The sequence below is a fragment of the Cavia porcellus genome, unplaced genomic scaffold (genome assembly GCF_034190915.1).
Source record: "Cavia porcellus strain 051 isolate PalLab524CR breed Dunkin Hartley unplaced genomic scaffold, mCavPor4.1 scaffold_8, whole genome shotgun sequence".
Lineage (NCBI taxonomy): Eukaryota > Metazoa > Chordata > Mammalia > Rodentia > Caviidae > Cavia > Cavia porcellus.
This window is the reverse complement of record NW_026947491.1, coordinates 49,516,939-49,535,616: the sequence shown is the minus strand read 5'-3', so window position 1 is coordinate 49,535,616 and position 18,678 is coordinate 49,516,939. Positions and strand designations below refer to the sequence as shown.

Below are 18,678 nucleotides of genomic sequence, written 5' to 3'. Positions count from 1 at the left end.
AACTGCTACCAGTCATTGTCCTTGAAGAGTGGAATCTGAGCAAAGTACTACAGAACACAAAGAGAAGTTTCTTTAATTTCTTAATGCTTAATTTAAATGTAAGTATGTCTTACATTTATCACTAAACACTAATAGAAGTCATTTTAAAATTTTAACCTTAGGTAAAAACAGTAAAAATTACATAAGTAAGTACATTCAAAATATTCTTCTCCAGCCAGGGATTTAGCTTAGCGGCACAAGCATTTGCTTAGAAGTACCAGGTCATGAGTTCAATCCCTAGCATCAGAAAAAAAAAAAGTTCTTTTCTAGGGCCAAGGATTTAGCTCAGTGGTGTAAGTGCCTGCCTTGCAAGTGCACGCTGATAAATTCAATCCCCGATACCCCCCCAAAAAAAGAGAAAAAAAATCTTCTCCAAACAGAGAAACAAATATATTAAGCAACCCCCCAAAATGTGTGTGTATATATATATATATGGTCCCATATGTCAATGTCAAAAGAAAGAACATTGTGATACTGCATGAGTTTAAATCCATCTGACACTGAAAGCCTCTGTGTCCACACAGAGTTGGATACACAGCCATGATGCACATACCTTGCACCCCGAGCTGTAAGAAACCAGAGAGCGGGGCGGGGATTTAGCTCAGCGGCATAAGCGCCTGCCTGGCAAGTGCAAGTTCCTGAGTTTGATCCCTGGTACCCCGCCCCCCAAAAAAAAAAACCAAAGAGTCCTGAAAGTATTGGTGCTTATAAGTCTACTTCCTCTCCTTACCTGCCTACTGTTCCCAATGTTTCTGGAATTGCTGCTCATATCTCACAAGTTATGAGGAACAGATACACAATTTGAATCCAAATTCATGAACATACCATTCATCCCCAATACTATACTAGACTTAAAAGTTGGTTAAAGTTTCCCATACTGAGAAAGGAGAGGAAGTAGAGAGCTGATAAAAGAGATTTTTAGACATCTTCAAATACATGAAACTTTAAAATTGGGAAAAACTAATTGGGGGGATTCATTTTACTTTATTTTAATGGGGCTGTGGATGACCTGAGAAAACTGAAGGGAAACAATAAGGAAGAGAACCTATATAGTTCAGTGCTACCTAGATTTGAAGAGAATAAAGACAGATCAAATAGTCCCCTTTCAAACATACTTGTATAATATATAATAATTGATAGGGGTATCAGTATAAGTACATACATACATAAATAACCAACAAATATATAGGAATATTTAGTTCTTGGGGCTGGGGATTTAGCTCAGCAGCATAAGCCCCTGCCTTGCAAGCAGGCAGTCGTGAGTTCGATCTCTGGTACCGATAAAAACGAAAAAGAAAAAAAAAAATTTAATTCTTAAGGACATAGAATGCATAGCATTCCAAGTAACATCCATAAACTAACACTAGTGTTTTGGGTCTATAAACATTCACCCACCATCCTGGTCAGATGGTTGTACTTAAATCTACCTGTAATGGTCTCTTTAGGTAAACCTAGACCCTCTAACTTTTCTTTACGTAAGTGAAAAAAAAAAAAAAACCTCTAAATATCTATAACAAGTTTTTTCTTCAAAGAACAGCTATAACACACCGAGAGTGAATGGAGTCTTCATGCTACAGTGCGAAGTTCCTCTTAATCAGGACTGTCTGTCCTGAAATGCCAAAAAAACTTTCAAAGATAACGCCGGCAACTGTGGACAAGGATTGCTGATCTTTCCCTAGATGGCCCATGTACTCAAACGCAGAACCAGAACAACTCTCAGGCAGGCAGGCAGCCGATGGGTGGTTAGTCATAAAGACTCCAAGGACCTAGTTCCCAGAATCAGCTCCAAAACAAGACCCCCCCCCCCCCAAGCACGGAGCTTTCTGCCTCAATCCCAAGGCTCGGCAACTCTCAAGGCTCCTTCTCCAGGGGCTGGGTAGGGCAGGGCCCCAGTCCTGCAGAGCACACCCAGGTCTTGAGCTGAGCGCTTTCACTGACTACCTGTGATTTCAGCAAACCGAGGGTAGGTGGTACGGGGAGGGAGGAGGCAGGCTGAGGGAGAACAAGCGGTTCCTGAAAAAGACAGAACAATCTTTCGGGGTGGGCCGGGAGACGGGGTCTGAGAGGACATATTACCGCCGTGGAGGTTAGTGCATCAGCAGGAAGTCACACTAACTTCATTTCAAAGGATAACAAGCTGGAAAGTTTGATTTGCTTTTAATTCCCTGTCTCCTAGGGCCTCACATAAAGAGACTGGAAATTCCTTGAACTCCAGAACCAGGTGAGAAAAAGCACCCAAAGAAGTGGCGAAAAGGGAGAGGCGCTGAGACAGGAGCCGGAGAGAGGAATCTGGTGCCCCTCTTAAAGGAGAAGGCGAAAACCGAGGGTACTCCGGGATCCCCAGAAAAGGAAGTAGCCTGAGTCCAAAAAAAGCGCGTTTCTCTACCTTTTTGTTGTTCTTGTTATAGCCAAAAGTCGAAATCCCAGGCCTGGAAGTCACTGATAGCAGCATTTTCTCTTTAATGTTGGGAAGCTGAGAGAGAGGAGAGGGAGAAGGAAAGGGAGGGGAAAGAGGAAGGGAGAGGGAGGGAGGGAGGGAAAGAGGGAGGGAAAGGGAGAACGGGGGAGGAGAAAGGGAGAAAAGGAGCAGGAGAGGTGGGAGGGGGCTGTGGGTGAGCGGAGCCGGGGCTGCTCCTCGGCGTCACTCGGCCGCCGAGTAAACCCGGGTGGGACGCTCGCGCCGCCTCCTCTGGGTCCTAAAGTCCGAGGCGTTCTCTTTCTTTCTTTTCCATAGGCTCAGTAGTTACCTCGAGAAAGAAGAGTTCTTAGGTCTAAGTCCTTTCAAATTCATATCCTTTCTTCTATGAACAAATTCTGATTTTCTTGAGAAAACAAAGAAAATTTCCCTTTCCCTTCGGATTTCATCTATAACATTTCAAGCTGTATATTTAAAGGACCACTGAGACACTGCTTTGAAGATATGGAGGCTAGGGATAGAGCGCTGCGGCACAGCACCTGCCTGGTAAGTGTGAGGTCATGAGTTTGATTCTTGGTACCAAAAGAATAATAATAATAATAATAGTAAGGCTTCCCCTACTTTATATTTAGGGAATGAATATATATAGAATACGAACCCAGGACCACCTTTGCACTGAGGTATAGCCCCAGCTCTTTTTTAAGATTTTGAGACAGGGACTCACTAAGTTATTCAGGATGGGCTTAATCTTGGGATCCTCTACTCAACTGTTCTTGTAGGGGAAAAAAAAAAAAAAAACTTGGGATCCTCCTGCCCCAGCTTCCCAGAATACTGGGATTATAGGTGTATGCCACCTGCCGGTTTATTAGATGACCTAGTGAACTAAAAAGAAACAGAGGATCACACCAAAGAACAGCAAAAATGAAAAGGTATGGGAAATAACTAATTTCAGATCTTTAGATACTGTGTTTCTCTGGGGTTACACTGACTGGCACCTGCCACTCCTGTTCTAGATGCTCTGAGGAAGGAGCTCACACTGAAGAAGGCATTACACTCACCTGCGCAATGAGCCTCGGGGCCTGCAATTTCTTTAAAAATTGGAAGCTATGTTATTTGACTCTTTATCTTTCTATTTCCTATTCTTCAAGATCTATAAAGCTGAAACAACTATAGGAACTTACCAAACCTGGAATTTATGTCCAAATTGATGTTCACAGAATTGGGATGTCTGCTTCAAGTTGTCTATGAACTAGAAAAAAAAAATATATATATATATATATATATGTATATACATATATTTAAAAACCATATGCTTCATGGGAAAAATACATAGAATTTCTTAGGAAAAAACATAATTTAAAAATCAAGAACCTAACACCATTGCAAAAACACTCACCTCTGGTAGTTACAAAGAAATGCCCTTGAAGAAGTATCTTAGTAAGAAAAGAAACTTGCAGGAAACCAAAACTTTAAGAATGATACCCAGAAACCCTGCTCATCCAAGTGAAACAGGGATGTAGAATGAGAGACTTCAGATCCCTTCATAAGACCATCTTGTTGTCATCATAAGTATTCTCCAGACAAAAATTAATCCTGTCTTACTTTGTTACAATAAACACGAAGCCCACACCCTCCCTCAATGAAGTCCAGGCCTTTAGTCTGCTTTTCCTGTCACTTTTTGCTATGATAATGGGACAGACAGTGCTGGCAGAGTAAATACACCACACATATCCACCCACAAACTTTCATTTCCAATGGGACAGGAAGTGCCTGCTCAGCTCAAGGGACACAGGAAGGGTGGGAACAGTTTCAATGTGGGAATTTGGCAACTGAGATTGGAAACAGCCGCCAGATACAGTAAATAAATAAATAATAGTATTGCTCAGTGGTGCCATGTTTTTTAAAAAGTCCCCTTTCTGTCCTCAGGGACTTTCATTCATTATATATCAATTTTTCCTTGGTTGATGTCTTTTCTCTTGGCTTAACAATGTTGCGCAGAAGCCTTACTCTGGAAGGTCTGATTCATAAGGGCAGTATATTTAACTTAATTTTTTAAAAATTTTAATATGTCATTTTCCTACCATGTATGAGGCCCTGGGTTCAAGTACTTGCAAAAAAAGTCTAATTTTTCTGTCAGCTGAATATTTTTTTAAAAATAGTCCCTCTAGGAGCTAGGAATATAACTCAGTGGCATAAGTGCCTGCCTGGTAAGTGCAAGGTCCTGAGTTCAATTCCAGGTACCAAAAAAAAAAAAAAAAAAAAAGTCACCCTATCTGGGTGTGGTGGTGCACACCCATAATCCTAGCATTTGAGAGGCTGAGGCAAGAGGATAGCTACAAATTTGAAGCCAGCCTGGGCTACACAGTGAGTTGGAGGCCAGTCTGAACTATGTAGCAAGAATCTGCCTCTAAATGCCAAAATGAACAAAACAAAAAAAAAGGACTGGGGATGTACCCCAGAGACCAAAGACCCTGGGTTCAATACCCAGTAACACTAACACAAAATGAAAGAGAGAGAGAGAGAGAGAGAGAGAGAGAGAGAGAGACGGAGAAAGAGATAGAGAGAGAATATATTAAGTGAAGGCTGCTAGGCTTGGTGAAGCATGGTAGTCCTAGCATTGGGAGGCTGAGGCAGGAAGATCACTGTGAGTCTGAGAACAACCTGGACCACATAGTAAGTTCAAGCACATTCCAAACTACATAGCAAGACTTTGTCTCAAAAAATACATAAAATAAGTGAAATTTAAAAAGACTGCAGTTGTGCTCCAGTAAAAAAAAAACAAGCAAAAAAACCCCACAAAAACCCTGCATATTAACAGATATCACACAATGTTTTGATATGTGTATATACCATGTATTTTAGAGGGGGTAATACTGAAGATTTAATCCAAGGCCTTCCCACTGAGCTACATACCCAGGCTTCTTGCTGTTGTTTTGTTTTTTAAAAACAGATTCTCATTAAATTACCCAGGCTGGCCTCAAATTTATGATCCTCTTGCCTGAGTGAATACAAGGTCAGCCTGAACGGCATGAACTCAAAAAGACAGGAAAAAAAAATCCGGATATTAAAGCAGAAATACTTAATATGCTGGAACATAGAATAGGTAAAACTAGTAATCTGGTTTTTTGGTTTTTTTCCTTCAAGACAGTTCTCACTGTGTAGTCCCAGTTGGTCCTGAACTCACTATGTAGTCCAGGCTAATATCAGACTCACAGCAATCCTCCTGGGTAGCGTCCTGAGTGCTAGGTTGACAGGTGTGTGCCACCATGCCCACTGTAACAGGTAAAACTTTTAAAGACATAGGTATACACAGACTTTATAAATAAAACCCTGATTGCACAGGAAATATTGCAAAGAATCAACAACTGGGATCTCATATTAAAAAGCTTTTGCACAGTAAGAGACCACCAACAGATCGAAAAGACAATCCGCAGAAAGGGGAAATTTTTTTTCCCAACCATTCCTCAGCTATTCTAATATGTAGAACATATAGTGAACTGAAAAAAACCAGACCTGCCCCCAAATTTAAAGATCCAATCCACAAATGGACATCTCAAATGAACAGACACTTCTGAGATGACATACAAACAGGGCCAGGGATTTAGTTCAGCAGGTGTAAGTGCCTGCCTTGCAAGCTTGAGGTCCTGAATACCAGGTACCAAAAAAAAAAAAAAAAAAAAAGAAAAGAAGAAGTGCAAACAGCAATTTGATCCCCAGTACCCCCCCCAAAAAAAAAAGTGCAAACAGCTTATAAATACATGAAAAAATATTCTGGGGCTGGGGATTTAGCTCAGCAGCATAAGCCCCTGCCTTGCAAGCAGGTAGTCGTGAGTTTGATCCGCGGTACCAATAAAAAGGAAAAAAAAAATTGAACTTCACTGATCATTTCAAGAAATGCAAATTAAAACAACACTGAGATTCCATCTCAGAAAAAATGACCATCACCTTGTAAATCAACCAATAACAAATGCTAGTGAGGATGTGGGGAGAAAAAGGAACCCTTCTCCACTGTTGGTAGGAAGGTAGACTGGTGCAGCCACTCTGGAAATCAGTGTAGAGATTCCTCAAAAAACTAAAACTAGAGGTTCCATTTGACCCAGCTATTCCTCTTCTTGATATCTTCCTGAGTTAAAAGCATCATAGTACAGTGATATATATACACACTCATGTTTATAGCAGCACAATTTACAATAGCTAAACCTTGAAAACAGCCCAGATGTCCATCAATGGATTAATAAAGAAAATGTGGCTTTTATAGAAATGGAGTACTATGCCATAAAGAAAGAGAAACTTAAGACAGTTTAGCCAAATGGATGCACCTTGAGAATATAATTTTAAGTGAAATCAATCAAACACACATGTTTAAACATCACATTGTCTCTCTTATTTACCCAAAGGGTAAGTAAGAATCAAAATGGAGGGCAGAAATTAGGAAGTGGGAAGGAAAATGTTCAAATGGGAAGGAGAATAAGGGAGGAGAGAAGAAAAGAGAAAGGGAGAGAGTAGGAATAAAAAAATAATGGACAGAAAAAATTTAAAGATTAGGGCTGGGGATTTAGCTTAGCAGCATAAGCACCTACCTGGTATATGTGAGGTCATGAGTTCAATCCCCAGTACCCAAAAAAAAAAAGAATTTTTTTAAAAGATTAAATTAAAATTGGGGCTGGGGATTTAGCTCAGCAGCATAAGCTGCCTTGCAAATGTGTGGTCGTGAGTTCGATCCCCAGTAAAGATAAAAATTAATTAATTAGTTAATTAAAATTAGAAAATAAAATACAGATGTGGCTGGACTACGTTTCCCAGTCTGGACTCACCCTCTTGAGTTTAAGGGCTCCTTCTGCCTCCTCTACCTTAATGCTGTGACTAAAGGCACATACCATCCCATTCAGTTTCTCTAGTTTTTTTGAAGCTTTCTGATTTCAGAAATCTTATGAGTAAATACCCAGAAGTAAAACTGCTAGATCAATTCCAATATTCTAGTCTCCTTCTGTATTCCATAATGTTCAGTATATCTTAGAATTTTAAACACTGGGCAGGTTGGTATGCAGTCATCCCAGCACTTAGAAGCTAAGGGAGAAGGACCCTTGAACCTAGATGTTTGGGCCACGCTGGGCAGCATAGTGACACCCCCTTTAAAAAGGAGAATTAAAAATACATTAAATCATAGGTTTGTTTTCCTCTGTTTTTGTTCTTGATTTTGTTTTTTCTTGAGACAGGGTCTCTCATTGTAGTGCAGGCTGGCCTTGAACTCACTACATAGACCAGGCTGGCCTCTGCCTCAGCCTCGTAAGTGCTGGGAATACAGGCATGTGCCACCATGCCCAGCTTGTTTTGGTTTAAAACAGGATCTGCCTATGTATTTCTGTATACTTTAGGCTGCCCTTGAAATCACTGTGTAACACAGGGTGTCCTCAAACTCACCTGCCTGTCTTCCAAGTGCTGGGAATACAGCTATGTTCCATCATGCATGGCTAAACTGTAGGTTTTTTATTTTTGTTTGTTTTGTTTTTTGGTACTGGCAGTTGAACTCAGGGCTTCGTGATTGCCAGGCAGACACTGAGCCACTGAGCTACATCCTCAAGCCTGGTTGGTTGGGTTGGTTTTTTGAGATAGGGTTTTACTATGTAGCCCAGTCTGGTCTCAAACTCATATCAAAAAAAGTCCTCCTGCCTCAGCACTAGGGTTACAGGTGCTCACCACTGCACCTAATAAAAACCATGTGTTTGAGAGAAAATCACACTCAAATTCAAATCTTAACACCACTGTTACCATTTATGTGACCTTAGGCCAAGTTACTTAACATGTTCATTCATTCAGGTGAACATGGAGATAGTATCTATTTTATTAGCCTTTGGGACCACACCTAAATCAGAACTGGTTTCGTCCCATTTCTCAGGAGCTTAGTGACACACAAAGAATTACCTCAAATGTCTGAACTTTATTTTCTCATCTGTAAAATGAATTAGTTACTTCCTAAGGTTTTTTGTTGTTGTTGTTTAGTTTTTTGGTAACAAGAATTGAACTCACAACCTCATGCTTTCCAGGCAGGTGATATGCTGCTGAGCTATATCCCCAGCCCTTCCTAAATTTTTAGTACAATGAAACAAAACAACACATATAACCCATATTTGAAGATGTGAAGTGAACATTTCCAAAAACTAGCATTTTAGTTATATTTAAAAGATTATACTAGGACCACTGGCTGTGGGGGCACACACCTGTAATCCTAGCACATAGAAGATCACTGCCAGACTGAGGTCACCCTGGGCTACATAGTGAGTTCAAGACCAGCCTGAACTACATAATGAGACCCTGTCTCAAAAAAAAAAAAAAAAACCACTAAATAAATATAAAAGATTATACTAGAAGCAAGTAAATTTGGAAGGTATTAAAAACTAAATTTGAGGGGCTGGGGATTTAGCTCAGTGGCATAAGCGCCTGCCTTACAAGCAGGCAGTCGTGAGTTCAATCCCTGGTACTGATAAAAAGGAAAAGGGAAAAAGACAAAAAAACAAAAACAAAAAAAACTAAATTTGAAGAATCACTCCATCCAATTTCTCCTTTCTCTTCTCCCACTCTAATAAGCAAATTACAATGCAGAAATTCTTTTCATAATTCCCAGTGTCCTGTAAGTTGGTAGAATGACTCTTATCACAAATCAAACCAACAAGATGATACAGAATCAAGGAAGTCTAGATACAAAACACTCCTAACTCCATTTATCTTTGACTCTTACTAATCCAAAAAATAGTGCTGGAGAAAGCAGGACTTTCTTGTCTTAAGATTTAGCCCCACTTTAAAAAAAAAAAAAAGATTTAGCCCCACTTTCCTCTAAGAATAGAGAGTACCACACAGAAAGGATGTGAAGGAGCCACTAAATAATGTACATAAACACAGGCAAAAATTTAATTTTTTTTGGTCTTCCCAGTAAATTTAGGGCCATAGAAATAAAACAAGCCTGATACACAAACTGATAATACCAAAGATGAGTTATGTCAAAAAATACCAACAAAATTAATTAAAAACTACATCCTTCTTTCTAGCAAGCACATTTTTGTGATTCTGGAAATTGAATCCAAAGCCTCACATCATGTGTTCCACGCCTGAGCTCCTCCCTCAGGGGCCTCGTGGGCGTATTTTTAAAGGGAGTTCTGGATTTTGTGGAAGGGATCGGGAAGGTAACAGAGTTATGTGGTTAGATTCAGGAAGTGTACAGGAGGAGAAAGAATCCTGTTTCCTCCAGCATATTTACTTTGACTCCCTTCTGTTTTGTTCATTATATTGCCACATTTTTTATGATTTAGTCAATGTCTCTCTAATCATAAGTTCTCATAGATCCAGTAGTTCAGTTGTTTCGAGGGGGAAAAAAAAAGTAAAATAGAAGTTATTTGTAATTTCTCTAGGGAAGAAGATATTGGCACCTAATTCAACTGGTTTGTGATTTCTCCAGAAAAACAACACTTTTATTTAAACAAGTATTCCAAGTGAAGGCACTGGGGCCAGGTTAATCTGGATCTAGGGGTTGAAGATGTTTGCCTGCCTTGGTTGGCCCTTCCACCCCGAAGAATGAGAGGAATATATTACCTGCAGATGTGCTGGCCTCTAGCCAGACATTCCTAGGCGCCAGGCTGATGTGGCCCGTGAGGCTGAAGGTAGGAAGACAAACAAGTGTGCTAGCAAAGCTGGCAATGTGGTTCAAGACCTGAAGAAAGTTTATCAGTACCAAAGACACCCAGCCCTTCCTCCCCCCTCATTCCCCCTCCCTCCCTTTCTTTCTCACACATGCACTCCTCACCCTGCCCACTCCACATATAAATACTCCCCGTAGATTAGCTTGCTTTCCACTGATTAATGTTTGTGCCCCAAATGCTATGCAATGGAAATAGTCCAAAAGTTGAATTTAGTAAGCTGGTAAAGGGCTGAGGTTACACCTTAAGAAAAAGTGAAGAAAAAACTTAACACATTAGTTTCCAGCCAGGTGTGAGGTGCACGCCTGAAATCCCAACACTCTGGGAGCCTGAGGCAGGAGGACTGGAAATTCAAGCCAATTTAGCAATTTAGTGAGATAGTCTCAAAATATAAAAAAGAGCTAGGATGTCGCCCAGTGCAAAGGCCCTGGGTTTAATTCCTACTGCCAAAACAAAAACAAACAGTATATTAGCTTCCTTAGGCAGGAAGCTTAACGAGCTATATAAAAAAACAAAGTCAAAAAAAAGTGATGCTTAGTCCTAACCCTTTCTGATATAGGACAGAAAGACAAAATTGAGCACTGAGTATAGTGTGCGTGTCTGTGATCTCAGCACTCAGGAGGCTGAAGCAAGAGGATCACTATGAGTTCAAGGACAGCCTGGGCTACATCCATAGACTCTGTCAAAATCAGTCTAAAACTAGGAATTGGGAAAGTCTGGCATCTCAACAACTTCCTCAATTAACTGGAACATAGGGAAAAAACAGACAGACTGCAGTGATATTTATCACTACAGACAGCAAATTGTCTATTCTGATAGCAACAGATGTTCCTGGCCAAAAAATTATTACAGAGAAAAATCTTGCCTTTAACAGACTTTTCCTTTGCCATACCATGGAGGAGTAAATTCAGGAACCAAATTATCTAAAACCACTGAGCCAGAAAAATCAGCAAAACACAGGGTTCAAAAAAGACTAGACTTTTAAACAAGTATTCCAAGTGAAGGAACTGAGGCCAGATCACTAGGCAGCATCTAACATATTGCAAAACAGGGGAGGCTACAGGGATAATAATGCGCCAAAATACTGATTATTCAGCTAGCTCCTCCCCTCACCCCATGAAGAGCCAGGGAGAGAAGCCAGGGCCTTCTGCACATTAGGTAAGTGCTCTGCTACTGAGCTATATACCTCTAATCTCTTGTTGCTGGGGGTTTTTTGTTTTGTTTTGTTTTACTTAAAAAAGACTAGTTCTAGAGGGGTAAATTTATTTGCACGAAGTCACAAGGGAGGAGTCATAACTGATGCAAGAATCTAGATTTTTTTTGAGACATGGTATTACTCTAGCTCAAGCTGTCTTGGAACTCACTATGTAACCCAGGGTGACCTTGACCTCATGTAGATCCTCCTACTCACCCTACTGAGTGCTGGGATTCACAGGAGTTTGCCAACACACCTGGCCTAGATTTTCCTGACTTTCAATTTACTCTTTCATTCTGCTTGTAAAATTAAGAATTTTCCTTGACCCAGCACACAGGAGGCTGAGGCAAGAGGATCACTGTGAGTTCAAAATCACCTTGGGCTACAAAGTAAGCTTAAGGCCTGTCTGAACTGCATAGGGAGATCTTGTCTCAAAAAACAGGTGGTAGGGGCTGAGGATTTAGCTCAGTGGCATAAGTACCTTCCTGGCAAGCAGGCAGTTGTGAGTTCGATCCCTGGTACCGATAAAAAAAAAAAAAAAAAAAAAAAAAAAAACAGGTGGTGGTGCATGCCTGTAATCCCAGCATTCAGGAGGCTAAGACAGGAGAGTCCAAATTTGAGACTAGTTTGGGTTCCACAGCCAGTTTAAAGCCAGCATGATCTATGTGGAAAAGACCTTGCCTTGGGTTGGAGATTTAGCCCAGCGGCATAAGTGCCTACTTTACAAGTGCGTGGTCGTGAGTTCAATCCCTGGTACCAATAATTTAAAAAAAAAAAAAAAGACCTTGCCTCAAAAAAAAAAAAAAAAAAAAAAGTGTCAGGGAGGAGCACAGGTTGAAGGCAGCAGCTGCCAGAAAGGCCTGCTGACCAGATGTACAATATTTTACCTGAAGCCATGTGTGGTGACACATACCTGTAAACCCAGCTACATGGGAGGCTGAGGCAGAAGGCTAAATTACAGAACCAACTGGGCAATTTAGGGAGACACTATCTCAAAAATTTAAAAAGGAGAGCCAGGCATGGTGGCTTATGCCTGTAATCCCAGCACTCCGGTGGCTGAGGCAGGAGGATCATTGTGAGTTTGAGACCAGCCTGGGCTACAAAGTGAGCTCAAGGCCAGTCTGAACTGCATAGTGAGACCCCGTCTCAAAAAGACCAAAAATTGGGCTGGGGATTTAGCTCAGCGGCATAAGCGCCTGCCTTGCAAGCAGGCAATCGTGAGTTCGATCCCCAGTACCAATAAAAAGGAAAAAGACAAAAAAAAAAAAAAAAAGACCAAAAATAAATAAATAAATAAATAAATAAATAAAAAGGGCTGGGAATGTAGTTCAGGGACAGAGTGCCCCTGGATTTAATCCTTAGTATATATATATATATATATATATATAAAACTTATATATATATATAAAATTCTACCTGAGTTTTGACTCACTATACATTTTGAAAGTAATTGGCTTGAATTCTGTTTTCCTTCTGGGGATAATTGGTACCATATCCTGAAATGCTTACATGAAACAAGATTTGAGTGTAAAAAAATCATTTCTAAAATACCAACATACATAATTTATAAGGCCAGTAGTCAAAAGTGCATGCATCCTCAGAGGCATAAGCTTGATGGAGATAGGGACTGTGATTATCTTGTACACTGTTCTATCCTTCTCATTCAGCAATAGCTGGCTAATTTCTGTGGGGGGGGGATTTTTTGGACGGGGTCACCTGGCTAATTTCGAATTCTCAACTATTTATATTATCAGGTGTGGTTGTGTATGGTTATAATCCCAGTGCTCAGGAGGCTGAGGTAGGTGGATTACCATGAATATGAGGCCAGCCTGAACCACATAATGAGACCCATGTGCACATACTGGGAGCATTCAGGAGGCTGAGGCAGAGGGATCCCTTGAGTCCTGGAGTCCTGGAGTCTAAAACATGGGCAATATATAGAAAGCTCATCTCTCAAAAATGCAACAACAAAAATAAAAGATTTTTATTGAATGAATGGACTATCTCAGAATACTCAATTGACACCTAAAATATTAGTCATTTAAAAAGCTGAATGTACCCTGGCATGGTGGCATATGCCTGTAATCCCTGCACAAGGGAGGCTGATGCAGGAGGATCTCTGTGGGTTCAAGACCTGTGTGGGCTACAAAGTGAGTTCAAGGCTGTATAAGGAGAACTTATCCCAAAAAGCGAAATAAATAAATTAAATTAGATCAATAAAATAAATAGCTGAATGTAGGACTGAGGGTGTAGCTCAGCGGTGGTGAGGCCCCAGGTTCAGTACTGAGCACCAAAAACAAAGCACAGGGAAATGAAAGCAGTGTTGAGAGTGAGGGAATGGCACATTAGGACAGTGAGGCACTTTTTCCTGTAAATTTAAATTATTTTATTTTTATTATTTTTGTGTCATAAAGAAGTTTTAAGAGCTAGAATTTACTGTGCCTCCTAACAACACAGTAAGTACATTCTCATCATTGTGCTAGATAAAGTAATACTCTTCATGATCACATTAAAGACAGCCTCATGGAGGCTCTGGTTTTCATCCCCAGCACAAACACAAAAGCTACCACTTCAAGAGGTCCATTATAAATTGTATTCCTATAACATTTTGTTTGAAATTGTTGTAGTTTTGTGTGTTTGTGTTTTTGAGAGAGTCAGGTTACCTGGTTCAGACTGGCCTTGAACTCACAGCAATCCTCCTGCCAAGTGTTAGAATTACAGGTGTGTACCACCATATCAGCTCAGGCTTATAACTGTAGTAATTTCACCTGCACTCCTTTATTTACTTATTAATTAATTAATTAATTTATTTATTTTACAGACCTGAAGATGAAACTGAGGGCCTCTTGCATGCTAGTCAAGCACTGTACCACTGAGCTGCATCCAGCTCCTCACCTCCACTCTTGCTTCCATAATGTGAATGCTAGTAGGCATCAATTCTATTAATGTAGTCTAGTATCTAAACATAACATGCTCAAAAAGAAAATAACATGCTCAAGAAAGAATATAATTTTTACCTCTTTGCAAGTATTTTAGTCATGGGAAGTAAATTTTGAATGAGTACTTAAAGAAATACTGCCACCCTCTGGGTAGAAAAGGTCATGTTTCTTTTAGGAAGTACCAGAAGCAAATACCAGACAGCATTCATAGGTGACAGATAAGTTTGTAGTTTAGTTGCTGAGTGTGATGGCACGACTGTAGTTCCAGCACTGAGGAGGCTGAAGCAGGAGGATCACCACAAGTTTAATGATAGCATAGGCCACATGGTGAGTTCAAGCCCAGCCTGAGCTACCTACCAAGACCCATCCCCTCTGCTAAAAAAACCAATTTTGGCTTCAAACCCAGATCTATCGCTTGCTGCATTAAACTAAAAAACTCAACCTTCAGAAGCATCAGGTTTTTTTAAAAATGCTGTGGCTGCTTATTTCTCAGGAATTGTAAGAACAATCAAATCACTATAAAGTTAGTTTGTTGTTTATGGATTTTTTTTTTTTTTTTGTCTTTTTTGGTACCAGGGATCAAACTCACAACTGCCTGCTTGCAAGGCAGGCGTTTATGCCGCTGAGCCAAATCCCCAGCCCCTGTGGAATATTTTTACAAGTATGGTTTATATTTTTTCCAAAATATAGTATGTTGGAGTAAAAAAATTAATTTCAGCTGGGTGCAGTAGCATATGCCTGTAACCCCAGCATTTGGGAGGCTAATGTAGAACGATCTCCACGGGTGTTTAAGGCCAGCCTGAACTACATACTGAGATCCTGTCTCTAAAAAACATTTTTTTTTCTGGTGTCAGGGATCAAACTCACCACCATGTGCTTCCAAGGCAGGTGCTTATGCCGCTGAGCTAAATTCCCAGCCCCAAAACTTGTTTTTAAATACTTAAACTGTTGTGTGTGTCTGTTGGGAGCACTCAGGAGACTGAGGCAGAGGGGTTCCTTGAGGCATGGAGTCTTGGAGTCTAAAGAAAGGGCAGTATATAGAGAGCCTGTCTCTCAATAAAAGGAAGAAAAGAAGGAAGAAATTTAAGTGGATAGTAACAATGGGAAGGAAATGAATTCTAGACCTATGTTAAAGATAAGGAAGCAGGAGAAATACAAGATTACATGTGAGCTTCTGGCTGAACAGATTTTGATGTCATTCATTGAAATAGGAAGTACAAATTAAGAAATGTGTCCAGAGAGCCGGGGGTTTAGCTCAGCAGCATAAGCGCCTGCCTTGCAAGCACATGGACTGGAAGCTCTGAAAGTATGAGCCCAAATAAACCTTGCTAATTGATACAAACTTTATAAATACAATTTTAAAAATGAAATAACACTAAATGCCATGTTGCCTGTTAAAATGGCAAACATTTAAAAAACGTGATAACTAGTTGAGGTGAAGGAGAAAAAAACAGGTACATTATTGGTGATACTGTTAAGGCAGAGTGACTATTATGGGAGACAAAGGCAATTGGCAAGACATCAAATTACAAATGTATATACTCTGACCCATCAACTAGATTTTGAAGAATTTATCCTGCAGTTTTTTCCCCAAATCCATTTTATTTCAAGGAAAATAAGGAAAAAAATTCCAAACACATCAATCAGGGGGCATCAATGGTATATACACTGTGCACTGTCATCCCCAAATCATTCACCCAGAACACAAGACATCTGCATTCAATTGTCCGAATAATACCAGCACAAATCTTTCTCTGCAGTGAACTCAGAGAAATCAGTACTATAACTATTTTTACTATTTTTATATACATATACATATATGTATACATATGTTGTTTCAGCATCTTACACTGAGACAATATTGTTTACACGTGTGTCTTATTTCACTAATGTGTATGGACTGAAGTTACAACCATTTACCTATAAAAGTCTAGTTTATCCTTCTTTATGGCTGAATAATTTCCCATTGTACAAATATACCTCATGTTTTTTATCCATTTCTCGTCAGTTGGCATTTAGGCTGTTTCCAAGATCTGGCTATTACAAATTGTGCTGCTGTTAAACATAGGTTCACATATATCGCTGTGGTATGATTATAATTCTTTTGGGAAGATATCCAGAAGAGAAATAGCTAGGTCAAACAGGAACTCCAGTCCTAGTTTTTTGAGGAATCTCCACACTGATTTCGGCAGTGGTTGTACCAGTCTGCATTCTCAACCAACAGTGTAAAAGAGTCCCTTTTCCCCACAGCCCCTACAGCATTTGTTATTGCTTGATTTCTTGATAATAGCCCTTCTTTCAGGGGTAAAGTAGAATCTCAATGTTGTTTTAATTTGCATCTCTCAAATGACTATCCTGCAGTTGTTTGTTTTGTTTTGCTGGTGGTTTTTTGAGATAGAGTCTCACTATGTAGCCCAGGCTGGCCTTGAACTCATAGTGATCCTCCTGCCTCAGCCTCCTGAGAGCTAGAGTTATATACTATAGTTTTATTTAGATTTGAGTTTCCCTAATCTTAAAATCCAAAATCTGAGATGATTTCAAAATCTTAAATACTGGACAACCCATTTGGGATCCTTTCTGTCTCTCTCAGACAGAAGCTTTCTTTCTCTCAATAAATATATTCTCTTGGGGCTGGGGATTTAGCTCAGTGGCATAAGCACCTGCCTTGCAAGCAGGCGGTTGGTTGTGAGTTCGATCCCCAGTACCGATTTTATATATATATATATATATATATATATATATATATATATATATATATATATTTGAGTGCCAACATAATATACTAGTAGAAAATTTCACACATCACCTACTGTGATAGGTTGTAGTCAAAATGTACCACACAAAATATTGCATAAAGTTATCTTCAGGTATGTATGTAAGGCATATTTGAAACAAATAAATTTGTGTTTGGTCTTGGGTTCCAGCCTTAAGATACCTCATTATGTGTCAGGGATGTTGGTGAATGTTTATAAGCCCAGTGTCCTGGGAGGTTGAGGCAGAAGAATAAATTCTACTCTAGCCTAAGCAATTCAGCAACTGAATGAGACCCTGCCTCAAAATTAAAAAAAAAAAAAAGACAAAGGCTATACCTCACTGCAATGAGGTTGTGGGGGCACATACATGTAATCCCAGCATTTGGGAGGCTGAGGCAGGAGACTCACTGCAAGTTCAAGTCCACCTCAAGTTCAATGCCAGCTTAGGTTACACAGTAAGTTCAAGGCCAGTATGGGCTATATAGAGAGACTCTCACAATGATATGATCAAAATATATCCATGTACAAAAATACCACACTGAAATCCAGTATGTTTGTGCTTGCTTTGTCAGCACATTTACTGTACTAAAATTGGAACAATATAGAGATTAAGGGTCAAGTATATAGCTCAGCTGCATGGTGCCTGCCTTGTAAGCACAAGTTTAGAAGTTTGTTTCCAGTACAAAAAAAAAAAAATTACCAGAGATTAACATGTCCTCTATACAAAGATGACATACAGATTCACAGAGTATTTCATATTTGTGTTCTCCAATGGAAAGGGGATCAAGAGATGAAGGAGGGGAGAGGGGAAGAGAATGAAAAAATGAAGATGTGCTATGTACATGCACCAGCTCCCCACAAGGAATGCAAACATGCCCTTCAAATATGTACTGATAAAAAACAGAAAGCTTTAAAAATCCAGTATTTTGTAAAAGTAATAGGCACTAATAAAGATATATTTTTTAAAAGTTACCCAACATTCCTTGAGGCCTTTCTCTTTCTATTTGAACTGCCTGCCCTGTTTAGCCTAGTCAGGAGTCCCTTCTTTACACTTCCACATACTTGTACATTACAGCACCTTTTATCAGGAATTTGAAACATTACTTTTCTTATTTTTTCCCATTATCAAAACCTGGAGTTTGTTTATGTATTTATTTAGAGACAAGTTCTCAATATGTAGTACAGGCTGGCCTAGAACTCATTTATGTGTCCAGGCTGACCTTAAACTCATAGCAGTCCTCCTGCCTCAGCCTCCTGAGTTCTGGGATTACAGGTGTGCACCAAGGTCCCCAGTTTGGAGTTTATTGTTAGTTTTCAAATTTTCTGGATTCTTCGGCATTGGCTTGGCACATTGTAGGCAAATGAAAAGTAGTCATTGAAAGAATAGAAGATGACTACTTCAGGATTTACAGCTTACTCAGTAAAATATAAGCTTATCTTTTACATATAAACTGAAGTATGAACGATTTTGCACCAATAGTACCATTAACAAAAACTAACAGAAAGAAATGTGAAATGATCTTGCACTTGATCTAACACCAGAGATATAGTCTAAAAAACAAGAATAAACGAAAGACTAAATAATAAAAAATAGGGGCTGCGGGTTTAGCTCAGCGGCATAAGCGTCTGCCTTGAAAGCAGGCAGTCG

General features: G+C 39.7%; 1 protein-coding gene and 1 long non-coding RNA gene across 6 annotated transcripts in view; one reads left to right on the top strand and one right to left on the bottom strand.

Moving 5' to 3' along the window:
• The window catches only part of Rbms2 (RNA binding motif single stranded interacting protein 2), a 76,636-nt gene extending 72,603 nt beyond the window's left edge, over positions 1 to 4,033 (bottom strand). For all 4 annotated transcript variants that reach the window (XM_063254977.1, XM_063254976.1, XM_063254975.1 and 1 more), the window contains exons 1-3: positions 3,852 to 4,033; positions 3,637 to 3,704; positions 2,426 to 2,786 (exon numbers count right to left, since the gene is read on the bottom strand). In XM_063254977.1, the coding sequence (XP_063111047.1) occupies positions 2,426 to 2,491 (66 nt within the window). In that variant the 5' untranslated portion in view covers positions 2,492 to 2,786; positions 3,637 to 3,704; positions 3,852 to 4,033. The remainder of the gene's footprint in view (positions 1 to 2,425; positions 2,787 to 3,636; positions 3,705 to 3,851) is intronic.
• Positions 1,739 to 18,002, top strand: LOC134477333 (uncharacterized). Of its 2 annotated transcripts, none has more exons than XR_010049315.1 (3): positions 1,739 to 2,260; positions 2,774 to 3,001; positions 14,160 to 18,002. It is a non-coding gene; the product is annotated as an uncharacterized LOC134477333 (long non-coding RNA). The 2 variants fall into 2 exon arrangements; XR_010049317.1 differs by lacking the exon at positions 14,160 to 18,002 and adding an exon at positions 3,469 to 4,964.
• Positions 18,003 to 18,678: the final 676 nt, after the last annotated feature.